The 13,341-nt window shown below is 38.4% G+C and overlaps 1 protein-coding gene across 6 annotated transcripts in view; it reads left to right on the top strand.

Moving 5' to 3' along the window:
* Positions 1–13,341, top strand: part of daam2 (dishevelled associated activator of morphogenesis 2) — a 108,751-nt gene that overhangs the window by 91,570 nt on the left and 3,840 nt on the right. For 4 of the 6 annotated variants that reach the window (XM_079852528.1, XM_079852530.1, XM_079852529.1 and 1 more), the window contains 13 exons: positions 144–202; positions 278–462; positions 683–994; positions 1,947–2,054; positions 2,444–2,473; positions 5,838–5,944; positions 7,319–7,403; positions 7,513–7,619; positions 9,002–9,090; positions 10,931–11,099; positions 11,590–11,697; positions 11,820–11,880; positions 12,352–12,483. In XM_079852528.1, coding sequence (XP_079708654.1) covers positions 144–202; positions 278–462; positions 683–994; positions 1,947–2,054; positions 2,444–2,473; positions 5,838–5,944; positions 7,319–7,403; positions 7,513–7,619; positions 9,002–9,090; positions 10,931–11,099; positions 11,590–11,697; positions 11,820–11,880; positions 12,352–12,483 — 1,552 coding nt within the window. The remainder of the gene's footprint in view (positions 1–143; positions 203–277; positions 463–682; positions 995–1,946; positions 2,055–2,443; positions 2,474–5,837; positions 5,945–7,318; positions 7,404–7,512; positions 7,620–9,001; positions 9,091–10,930; positions 11,100–11,589; positions 11,698–11,819; positions 11,881–12,351; positions 12,484–13,341) is intronic. The other 2 variants (XM_079852532.1, XM_079852531.1) reach the window with 1 other exon arrangement.

Below are 13,341 nucleotides of genomic sequence, written 5' to 3'. Positions count from 1 at the left end.
TTCCACTTTTGCTAACACCGTTGATAAATAACAAGAAGCAGTTAAAACTGATAAATGGCTGAGGTAAGTGTGGGCTAAATTAATTTTATAACCCTATGCATTTGAGTGCAACATAATGACACTAGTTTTATTTCCGTCTACAGGCTTGTCAATGAGAATGAAGTCAAACAGTGGCGAGACCAAGCAGAAAAGTTCAGAAAAGGTAACAGTGCAACACTGACTTGCATAGCTGAGCCTGAGTTAACTTATGTAACGATAATGCATGTCTGTTTTTTAGAGCATGTAGAGCTGGTGGCTCGGCTGGAGAGGAAAGAAAGGGAGTGTGAAACCAAGACACAAGAGAAGGAGGATATGATGAAGACACTCAACAAGATGAAGGACAAACTGCAGAAGGAAGGAGTGGAGTTGCGCTCTGCCAGGGAGCAAGTATTAGACCTGTCCTCCCGCATTAGCGACATTTCAGTGAGTTCACCATCTGTTACTTCCTTCTAGTGTGTTGTATGCATTTGTAAGTATAGCCGTTGCACATTATTAACATTAGAACTTCCATGTTGATGTTGCTTCTTACATTGTTTAGTTAGAGATGCTTGAGGAGTTGGTTAAGCATGAGTTAGGTGTGATGGTTTATACTTTCCAGCAAATTTGTCTAACATTTTATTCAAATGATTTGATTATCTTTTAGAGTGACGTTCCTTTTCCTGCTCCTCCTCTGCTCCCTGGGAGTCCAATGGCTCCGCCTCCACCACCTATGATGATGGGTGGCTTCCCTCCTCCTCCTCCTCCTCCACCTATTGCTTTCTCCAGCCCCCCACCACCACCTCCTCCACCTCCTCCGGGGGGTCCTCCACCCCCGCCCGGAGCCCCGCCAATCTTTTCTGGGATTCTGCCTCCACCTGGACCTCCTTCCATTAGTTCCACAACCAGTCTGCAGACAAAGAGCATCCCCCAACCTTCACAACCACTCAAATCCTTTAACTGGTCCAAACTGGGAGAGGTGAGTCAGTCATGAAGCATTTGATTGTTTTGGTACTTGCACTATTACCATTCCTCATACTTAGGGTTAATGGTACATAATAGGGGTGTAAACGGTACACAGAAGTCACGGTTTGGTACGTACTTCGGTTTTGGGGTCACGGATCAATATGAGTTCGGTAAACAGTAAAAATCAACAAGTCCCCAATGCTAGGTTTCTTTTCATGTATTTATTTATTTATTCATTATATAACAGACAGTAGTGCAGATTACAGTTTGTTCCACCTAATGACGTTTAGTCCCCCCTGAGGTAGTTTCAAGAAAATCACAGAAAGATGAGCAAGAAGGAGAAAAAGAGTCATCTATCAAGTGAACTGCACCTTCCCTTTTCCAGGACACACATATTTCATCACTGCACTTTAGTGAGACTTCCACGACACAAATCCGCACAATGCCGAAAGATTGTGTCTCATTATAACAGCGGAAACAACTTCAAATACTTCATCATCTATGGCATAAATTTTGGTCATGCAGATAAGAGTAAGACATCCTTCGAAACTGTGGGGTCTATTTTTATTTGTGTACACTCACAATAAAAACAAAACAAACAGGATGCTGCTTTCTGCCGTCCTGGTTTCCTATCCATGAAGTTTGTGGAGCTTCTAACAAGCTCTTGCGTGGGTTGGTGCGTAGATCGTCTCTTCTTCTTCTGCTATTTTTCCTGTTGTGTTAGTTAGCAAACAGCGTTGCATTAGTGTGCGTGCCCCCTTCTGGATTGGAGTGTGGATCACCTCAGACCAACTGTATTAGTCGTCTGACTGTATGCACTGAACCGTGACGTCCGTACCGTGACGGTTCGGGACGAATACATGTACCCTTACACCCCTAATACAAAATATTTTAAACTTTATTTAAAATAACTTAAATTATCTGAGACTAACGCTCCTTTGCTGATTATCTTCCTATGTTTGCAGAACAAGATCACTGGTACCATCTGGTATGAGATTGATGACAGAAGGCCCTTTAAGGTTCTTGACCTGAAGGACATTGAGAAGATGTTTTCAGCTTATCAGAGGCAGCAAGTATGCAAGAGTTGCATCTCATATTTATGGAATGATCTTCCGGAATGACAGCTTTTTGGAACCTCAGGCTTTACAGCAGTTGTTCTTTGCTGGATGGCATGTAATAGATGCCTTAGTGCTTTAAGCATGAAGTAGCGTTTTAGTGCATTTAGAGCAGAAATGCTGCAGATATGCTCTCAGGCCGAATATCAACAAAATCAAAGAGTGATTTGAAACACGATAATCATGATTTCTTCAATGTTTTGATGTTTTGTGAGTGATTCTGAGGCCTGTGAGAATGTTTGCTGTAGTCAGCTCTGGCTGATTCTTCTGCTGCTTGAGTTGTTAACTTCTGCATGTGTTCCCGATGTTTTTGTTCTTTCTCTGTTGCTGTACCTCTGCCTGGCCAGGAGCTGCTCACTAACCAATCCTTCAAGCAGGTGAGTGGTTGCTCTGATTAAACCTACTTTACTGCCAGAGCCTTTAGCCCAGCACACTGCGCAACTTTAAGGGCTGTTTAGACCTGGTATTAAGATGCGTTTTGGTCAATCGGATCACAAGTGAACGACGCTAAATACAGGTGTAAACAGGGTCTAAAATATTGTCCATTTTCGACCACTTCCAGAAGTAGTAAAAAACGCATTTGTCCGGATTGCTTTCGTAGTGTAAACGCTCATGTGGTCGAATGTGTTCGAAGAGCCGGAAAAGACCGTCTACTGTCCGTCTACTGACCTAATGCATGAACATTATGGGAAGCGTGCTAGCCAGACGGGATATAAACTTTGTCAGCTGAAGACCAAATTTTGGTTTTAAAAATGTACCAAGCACAATGTTCTCTCAGCATTCCTGATTTCTAACACACACTCACTTTCACACTTTCGAGCGGAAACGAAAGCCGATTCTCTCTGTAAGTTTTTTCGTTGTCTCCTTTCACGTTCATATGTAAATGTAGTCCTTTAGATTGAAAGATCTGAAAAAGCCCATACATTTACCCACCCATAGACCCTCCTCTTGAAGAAATCAGAACAGAAGTGGTTGAAAGTGGACAAAAAAGACAGATAAAACACCCGATTTAAATGGGTATGTGTCTCCCTCGTCTACTTGTGATTCGATCAACCAAAACGCATCTTAAAGGGATACTTCAGCGATTAGCATTACGCTTTGTATCAGTAGAAACCCGGTAGTATTTTCGAATGACCGTGCTTCCCTCCCTCATGTCCCCCTGAGACGAGAGATTTCTGTATTTTTTTGTCTGGGAAAAAAACCTCAGATGACGCAAAAAACGTCATTTAGCGTCATCAGAGGCTCTTTTGTCCAGAGGCGAGAGACTATAGCCAGTAGCAAGAGCTCGTTCCGCATGTGTTCAACCCGCCCATAGGGGGATCTCACGATAAAACAGCGTCTTTTCAGTTTCGAGTCAACTAGTAGCCTAGTTGTATCATTTCTTGTGATACTGCCCTCTGTAACCGGTAGGCGTGGCTTGGGAGTGGCCTCGGAGGGCAGCGAAGCAAGTGCATTCTGGGAGTTGTTGTCTTTCATCCACATGAGCCAAAAATACATTTTCTGGCTTTTCTCAGTCTAGAAGGCCCCAACTTCTAAAATAATTTCACATTTCTACTACATAAATGACCCAATTTAAATACACATTCATCTTTCCAGCGGTGAAATATCCCTTTAATACCAGGTGTAAAATGAGCTCCTCGCATTACATGTATCTTTTACATCTATCTTAGCCTCTGTCGCCAGATGAAATCTGTATTAATATGACAGTTGGTTGAAAACTCGTAATTAAAATCTTAAAGGAATAGGGACTTTGACGGCCTCTGATCATTGTATAATTTGGATGTATGGAAATAAGCATGAAAATTCTTCTGAAGTTTGGAACAACATGAGGTCAGAAAATGAATTTTTGATTGAGCTTTTCCTTTAAGTCTTTCAGAGATCTTGCAATAGTAAAATTGTTCTTCTTGAACGCCTAGAGTGAATAATTGGTGCATAATTATGAGAATCAGCTAAACTACTATGATAGCACTGTGTAATTGGCTAAATGACTGTAATTAGCACAATAAGCTAATTATTGAAGATTATTACTAGAGGTGGGCATAGATTAATTTTTTTAATCTAGATTAATCTAGATTAATTTTGAAATTAATCTAGATTAATCTAGATTAAAATGGCTCATTTGAATTCTGCCGAAGGCATTCAGAATATGTGTGCTACCCAAATAATGACTATAAAAGTAAGTCTTTGAGAACGGGTTTCTCCAGCCAGGTGGCGCATTAGACCAGGGGCTCATCTCCTGTTTCCAAAATGCATCACAAACTGCTTGAGAAAGCTGTTCTACTCATAGACTTTAAAAGGTTACTACTGTACTGTTACCGTTCGTAGGCAACATTAGGTAGGCCTATGTTATTATCAACTACTATAGGCTATCAATTAGGGATGGGCGATATGGCCTAAAATCCATATTGTGATATACATTGCAGCCTCTTGCGATAACGATATTATATTAAAACCATTTCAGAACAGGTTACACAGACCCTGCTAAACAACTGCTAAATGTTTTTTTTTTGTTTTGTTTTTTTTGAAAGGGTGTATGTAGTTTTGAGAACATATATTGTGCAAAACTGTAAGTATACAACATAATTTTGCAGATAAATAAAATTTAAGTACACTAGCTGCAGAGACTTAAGTAGGTCTAATGTTTATTATGGCTTGGAGCTTATGAAACCCCAAATTTAAAATTAGAATATTGTCTAACTGATGTCTTTTCAGTTAAAAAGAAACACAACAACGATTCTTAAAATCGGGCGCAGACAGAGATTATGTGCTACACCACTAAGATATATTGGGAATAATACGCGCGCGCTGGTATTCAGTGATATGTTTCGTTTTGAATTTGAGGTGGTAGAACGGATTAGTCGTGTGTTAACTTACCGAACTGTTACACCACACAGTCTACGTCGGACGGCTTAAATCCGAACCAAGTCCAAATAATGGTTGTTGCACCGATCTTTTACACCAGCTTTCACTTTCAGCCATGTTTACTTAAGATGACGACGAATATGATGCGTTGCAGCCGGGTGTTCCACGCGGCCGCGGGTAGATTGCGTCATCATAGCTTGTGTAGCTTGAGCCATCTCCCAACCCAACTTGGAGAATAGATTAACGGCGATATTTTTTTTATCGCGCGATAAGAGTCTCGCGTTAACGCAGCGCGTTAACGCCGATAACGGCCCACCACTAATTATTACACAGATGTCAAAACTGTAGATGAGGCATGTTTTGGGCAGAAATGACCTTCCACCTAGCCTGCATTCTTCATGTAACTGCTTAGAGAGAATTGTGTGTTAGAAGTGTGCTTTCTTTGGACCACTGTGGAGTTACATGACCCGTGTAACCTCATCGAACATTCACAGCACAGGAAATGGTCTGGACCTATAAATAGATGTAAATGTTCTCGCTGAAACAGCCAAGCTTCTTTCAAGCATCTGTGGTTCTTCAGCTGCATGATCATTTCTGACACACTGTTCTGAATACTGGCCTTTTGTGAGACAAATGGAAAGTTACGCATATATATTGTGTGTTTTATTATCACTGCAACCATTGAAATGACAGATTCAGTTTTGAAAGACAAAAAATATAATTGTTTATTAAAAACAGCATTGTCTTGCTTGAAGTTTTGTTTTTAATCGTTGATATCTGTTTATTACATTTTTCAATCAAGAATTATTTTATACATTTCATTATTATAAAGAGGATCCCAACAGCCATGATGATTGTGGGTTTTCTCCTCTTCTGCAGAAAGAGACGGGATCAATGGATGACCTTTATCTAAGCTCACGCAAAGTCAAAGAGCTGTCAGTCATCGACGGCCGGAGGGCCCAGAACTGTGTCATCCTGCTTTCCAAGTACGTACTTGTCTCTGATTTAGCACGGTTAGTATTTTGTTAATGGCTATTCTGGATAACAGATGCTATGCTTATTACACTCTGAAAAGTAATTCAGAGGATCTGTTACCACAGCTTGGCTGCAAGTTAGAATTTCAAGGTCTAGTTTCACAGACAGGGTTTAGATTAAGCCAGGGTTAGGCTTTAGTTCAATCAGGACATTTATGTAGCTTTTATAAACGTACCTTAGAAAAAAAACATTACCGGTGTGAATCTTGATACAAAACAATGGCACTGGCATTTAAAGATATGCAAGTGCAACATGCTTTCAGTTAAAACGGCTCGAACATACATTTTAATCTGGGACTAGATTTAAGCCTTGTCTGAGAAACCGTGGGACTACAATACAAATTGTTTGAGCAACTTAATTTTTTAGAGTAATCAACTTAAAATTTTAACTTTGAATTCAAAAATTCAACTTTGTGTTTGTTACCAATTATTAAGTTCTTCTAACTCAATAGTTTGTTAGTTGAACATAATTTAATTTGAAGTTGTCATAACTTAAAAAAAGATGCAAATAGTAAAAAAAAAATTGTTGAGCCAACACATTATTTGTATGTTGTTTGAATGTTGTTGAGATGTTACTTTATAGTAGGAGATGGTGTGCTGATATGTTCTGTGACTCATTGCATAAAATCTTTAGACTAGTGTTACTAGTCGTTTTTGATAAAACTGGTCATAACTTATTTTAGTTGCATAAAAAAAATAGATTTTTCTAATCTGAATCCGAAAACTAAGACAGATTGCCACTTGGCTAACTGATAGTTGATCAGACTAGTTCTTAAATTCATTATAAAATCAAAATTGACAATTCTTAATGGAATACTGGATTAGTGTTTATTATAAATTATTTATTCGTGAACAAAGGTTTTCTTTTTCAATGAACGTACCCTCATAATCTTACTTCAAAGAAAAGGTTAATTAATGAAGCCAAATCCAGGAGTTGATTTAAAAAAAAAGTAAAGATTATTGACTGAACATTTAACTTTTTTCAGAAAAGACTTTCAGAGCTTTTCTTTGAGCTTAAAGAAAAAAAAAAAACAAATGTGAGTTTTGAATTGTGCCAGTGCAATGGAGAAACAAGCTTGTTAATGCTAATGCAATTCATAATGACGTAATGAGGCCAGGAATATATTGATCGTGTTCTGTGATGTGGACTGATTTTTATTGATTACAACTAAGGGGAAAGAAGATTGATTGTACATTGATTGTTAGGCCATACCTAATCTGTATCTACCTATCATAGGATGATTTGACATACTATTGGTGTTTTTACTTTCTTATGTTAAATATTAACAATTTACAGAATTAAGAAAGCCCTTTCTGTTCATACAGGTTAAAAATGAGCAATGAAGAGATAAAAAGAGCCATTCTAGAGATGGATGAGAGGGAAGAGCTGGCTAAAGACATGTTAGAACAGGTGAGTGCTTTGTTGGATTTGTCATAAAAAAAAAAATTGTTTTTGATTTAGTACATTTAATGCTTGTGAGTAAACACTCTTTATGTGTAAATGTATTGTACATTCACAGCTGCTGAAGTTTATTCCTGAGAAAAGTGATATTGACCTTCTGGAGGAACACAAACATGAGCTTGAGCGAATGGCCCGGGCCGACCGATTCCTGTTTGAGATGAGCAGGTACTGCTAAATGATTGAAGCTTCGATGATAAATGAGCACAATGGTTAAAAAAAAAAAATATATATATATATATACAAATGATGAAATTATGAAATAATACAAATGAAAGTTCTTTATCAGAAGATTTATTATTGAATTGCATAAATGACAAAGCAGGCAACAACCCAAGTTTAGCAGTGATTTTTAGTTGATTTTGTGATTTATTTATTTTCTTTAGTGATTTTTTTCCCAGCATATTTTACCTCCAAAGAAACTGACCACTACAAAAATATGTGGTGTCTAGAATTCCCCAAATTCTCTGTTCAGTCTCACATCACATCATACCATGGGAGATCCATCATTTATCAGAAAATCTATGCAACATGCAAATCCAGAAAAAAATGAATAAGGCCACACACACATACTTTATGCAAGTACATGAATGCAGCCATGATTGAACAGCATGTGTACTTGTATAAACGACATTGACATTTTGCAAAGCAACAACCTGCAAAGTCGTATATGTTTTCTACATAAGTTAAGGTAACTTGGACTTACATACTTAGTACATACATAACAGAATTGTTTATATATATATATATATATATATATATATATATATATGTATGTGTGTACTGTATATGTATATATATATATACATGTATATAATGTGTTCACAATTTTTTGTCATGACATTAACTCTTTCCCTGCCATTGACGGAATTTTCTGGCAATCCATGTTTTCACTATTATAAGTACAAAAAAATTGTACGGAATCTTCAGATCAAAACACAGGCAAATAAGCAGCAAAAACAAGTGATAGAAGCATTTCTTATGCACATGTAAAATAATGTGATCATCAAACATTAATATATGGAGCTTTCTTTAAATGGCGAGGAAAGAGTTAAGAACCTCACCCCACCACCACCCCATATCTCCTTACTGCAGGGTTCCTCAAACTCGGTCCTGGAGTGCCGCTGTCCTGCAGAGTTTACTGTAGCTCCAACCCTGATCAAACACACCTGAGCAAGCTAATCAATGTCTTCAGGATCACTAGAAACTCACAGCTAGGTGTGTTTGATCAGGGTTGGAGCTAAACTGTGCTGGACAGTGGCCCCCCAGGACTGAGTTTGATGAACCCTGCCTTACTGTAATGTGGACACAAATCTAAGTCTCATTTCCGTATTGCCAAAACACAAGCTATATTATATAATAATATGATTATTTATCATTGTATTGCATTATTTTTAAACTTGATCTTTAATGTAATACAATTAAATGCCATTGATGATAATGGGAATTCAAAAAAAATGTTGTTTCCATTTTGGGATGAAATGTGACCCTGTATGGGATTCACCCGAGTGGCTGAAGCTGAATGATTTTGACTATTTTCTCTCCACCAGAATCGACCACTATCAACAGAGGCTCCAGTCTCTTTTCTTCAAAAAGAAGTTTGCCGAGCGTCTAGCGGAGACAAAGCCCAAGGTTGAAGGTTGGTAGGTTTGGTTGTGATGCTACTGGAGGTGTTTCTTTGCACATTAACGCAGACTCACATTCAAGGGATAGAGGCCAGAAACTGTCCTGCAAATATGGGAGAAGTGAATATGAGAGCATGAGTCAGGTCTGGTGTGTTTGTGAGTGTGTGGCTCTTCTACTTGAATTTATCTCCAGTTCAAATAAAGAGCACTGTTTCCACGGAGGCTGTTTTGGAAAGCTGGCACATGTTGAGAGGGGAGAGTCGTTCTCATAAACACTGCTTTTTTTCTTCAAAGAGTTTCAAGCTTTTCATGAAAGAGTCGTGGCGTGCATGTGCTTACAAAGTACTTTGGATGAACATAAGCCAGCCCAAATTCTGGTTCAAGACCTCTCTCTTTTAGCTATCCTTAAAGGGACAGTTCACCCCAAAACAAATATAGTGTCCTCATTTAACCACCATCATGTCATTCTCTGTGGAACACAGGAGATGTTTTGAAAAATGTTCACGGATTCCATATTGTGATTGGCAGCCATAGAATAAACGAAATATAAATTGAATTGATATTTACTGAAAAGATCACTTGACATATTGTTTATCCTCAAATTTAGCAGTACACACACTCACCTCTAATATTGTCAAATAAAAACTTTAACTCATACTGATTTACACAACCTCAAAGTGAAAAGATAAAGGATGCTAAAATCCCATAGTTTCCCTGACTTGACAATGTCATGCCATGTCTACAAAACACAAGCAACACGACTAAGTTGATAGCAGTGTCTAATTAAGCTTTATAGAGAGGAGAGTTTGGGCACCAACCACACAGACAAAACAAATCAACCACTCTGGCCCATCCTTGCACATTAAAATGTGTCAACAGGAAGGCATTTTGAATGTTTTAACATCCAGGCAAAGGAAGTCTAACTTTGGCTAAGATCCTCCGGGAAAACTTTTTTTTGTGGGAAACTGGCGGCGGGAAAATTGTGGAGAAGCATCAAAGTTGCATGCTCTTTCTTGTTCCCGCTGGAGCGACTGCTGTTATGCAGCTCTATGATGGGAATTGTGAGGCAAAACTGGAGTTGAGACTAGTTCACACACTCACAAAAACATAGTGAGGTTTAACAAACTGTAAGTTTAGTACCAGTATTGTTCAATAATTTCACACTGGGCTGCGAATGGATTCAGTTGTGTAAACCAGAACTGAGAAAAGCAAGAGGTAGAGTTCGATTTTCTTCAAAAACGTCTTTGTTGATTCATTTTGACATTACTTTGGGTTCTGATCTTGTATAATGAATCGCACTGAATCTTAGATGATTCCGTCATCCAGCTCATTACTAGACCCAGACTAAACCTGCTGACTTATTCCACATTTTCTGCACTTTCTGTGGAATGGAATTACATGTGGTAAAATGAGTTGAAGGTACTACATTCTTATTGGTAGTTGAAAGCATAATCAAATTAGCCAAAATATTTAAGAAACAACATAAGTTGGGCAATGTATACAGATTTTCTGAACGACCATTCCAATTATACACAAATCTGCTGAACTTTCATGTGAGCCTGTTTATAACTTAAAGGAAAACTTAATTCACCCAAAAATGAATATTCTGTCATCATTTACTTGTCCTCGTGCCATTCTAAACTCGCATGGCTTACTTTCTTCTGTGGAACACAAAAGAAGATTTAGAAAAATGTCAGTAACTAAACAGTTGATTGGCCCATTTTTTTTCCCTCATAATATGGAAGTCAATGGGGTCCATCAACTGTTTGGTTACCCATATTCTTGTGTTCAGCAATATGTTTCAGTAATATGTTGTAGTAATATTTTTGATACATTTCCTCATTTCTTTTCTAGCTATTCTGTGTGCATCGCGTGAGGTGATGAGAAGCAAGCGTCTGACGCAGGTTCTGGAAGTGGTTTTGGCATTCGGGAACTTCATGAACAAAGGACAGAGGGGCAACGCATATGGTTTCAAAGTGTCCAGCCTCAACAAGATCGTGGACACAAAGTCAAGTATAGACAGGTCAGAGGTCAATGAAGAGGTTCTATTTTTAGCTTGTTCAACTTTTTCAATCAAAGCATCTTTTGGCCTTTTCACTGCTACCTTTGACAATTTTACTGAACTGAATTCACTCAATGAATTGTTAAAAAAAAAAAAAATAGTTTTCACATTTACGCATTTGGCAGACGCTTTTATCCAAAGCGACTTACATTGCATTTCAAGGGACACGTTTACATTCTTATCAGTTCTTGCTTTCCCTGGGAATCAAACCCATGACTTTGGCGTTGCAAGCGCCAACGCTCTACTGTTTGAGCTATTATATCTGGGGTTTTTTTCTTGTCCTGTTTTGTAATACAATATTTAATTGCATTTCTGTTTTCAAATAAGTTTGATAGAATAAATTGCATTAAGAAGATTTGAAGTGAATGGATTAATAACACTGGTATATTTGTTTCTTATTTCATTGCTTTAATCTTGAAATAAATCATTATTCTATTTGCATTTTCAACAGGAACATCACCATGTTGCATTACCTGATCATGATCTTTGAGAAGAATTACCCTGACGTCCTCAATATTCAACAGGACTTGTTCAGTGTACCAGAAGCTGCCAAAGTCAAGTGAGTCCCACCTTGCATATACACTCACTGTTATCATTATATTGTTTGTGGTGTGCTTAGGCTGTTTTGTGGATTGGTGTATGGTTCGAGACAGTTTTTGTCTTACTGTTACTTTCCCACAGTCTGGCTGAGCTGGAGAAGGAAGTGTTCAGCATCAGGAACGGCCTGAAAGCTCTGGAGGCGGTGAGGAATCCATCATTTATTCCTGTGAACAGTTAAAAATGTTCTCATCAGAGACACCCCTCAAACATAGCTGACATACTCTTTATTTAATATTTTACTATTAGCTACCTAATGTTTTTTCTGTTAGCGAAGAATCTTCTAGACATGGAAAAATATGATGCTCAAAACTAGTGGTTGACCGATATTGATTTTTTTGATTGCCGATATCTTAGAGAGCAGGGTGGCTGATATAAAGCCGAAATATTTATCATTTATATTTATTTTACTTAATATTTAATAAACTAGGAATAAATAATTTGAAAATGAAATCAATGAAAAAATATTGCCTACTGAATAAGTAGGAATTACCCAGGAGGACAGTTTATCAGTAAAATATTCTGTTGTAAAATTTATTTAGGAGGAGCAAAAAATGAAAAAGATATATATATATATATATATATATATATATAATAATTTTTCTGTTTACATCAGGAGTTACGATACCAGCAGAGCCAAGCGTGTGATCGGGGAGACAAGTTTGTCCCGGTGGTCAGTGACTTCATCACAGTCGCTAGCTTCAGCTTCTCTGAACTCGAGGAACTACTCAATGAAGCCAAAGATAAGGTAACATCTTCTCTTAATAATTCAGTCACAATAACCTCCAACCTTAAATATCCAACCTAATAATGCTTTTCCTCATCTCCATTCCAAAAGAAAGGGATTCATTTTAGCCAGATACAATCGCACAAAGGAGTTCCTTGGCAGAGAGAGAGAGAGAAAACAAAAGGCCTGGATTTTCCTTCAGTGCCTAGGGCTGAAAATGTTTTCTCCAACATGAGCTCAGAGTTATTGTTGAGAGCAGAACAGGGTCTTTGAGTGGGTCACAGGAGAGGATTGTAGAGTGGAGCTTGGCGTTTTCAGGATGGGCCCAGCAGGCTTTCCCAACCCCCTTCTCCATCGTTTAGAGCCCTGCCAACCCTGTGCATGGACCGGGGCCTGATATCTTAGAAGGATGAAGGAACAGGGAGTGAGAGAGAAAGAAAGAAAGAAAAAGACTTAGAGAAAAGAGAAGGCTTTGTATACTCTTCCTGGCTCGGCATGATGACTTAAACATCCCGGGGAATCCCGGCAGCCGGTCCTAAATTTCTCAGGGCTTTTTCTCCAGGGGTTTGAGGAGATTTATTTCTTTTGAAATGTGGCTTGGTCTCATCCCCACCCCCACTATGGTATGTCCCCAACTCTCAAGTACATGAAAGAGAAGCATTCTGACAGTCATTGGGAACACTTTGAAGATGTGTGCATGTGAGTGTGTTAGCAATCTATTTTGTGGTGGTGGAAAGTGTGAGTAGGGATGTGTTTTGGTCATCGGGCAGACTGACTTCCGAACTCCATTCCCCATAACTGAACCGTCGCTTTAACCCTTTCCACCATTTTCCAAGTTATTTATTTAGTAATGCCATAAAAGTTTGGAGAGACTTCATG

This window comes from Squalius cephalus (assembly GCF_949319135.1).
Source record: "Squalius cephalus genome assembly, chromosome: 20".
Taxonomy (NCBI): domain Eukaryota; kingdom Metazoa; phylum Chordata; class Actinopteri; order Cypriniformes; family Leuciscidae; genus Squalius; species Squalius cephalus.
The sequence above is the reverse complement of the archived record's forward strand: the minus strand, read 5'-3'. Positions and strand labels throughout refer to the sequence as shown.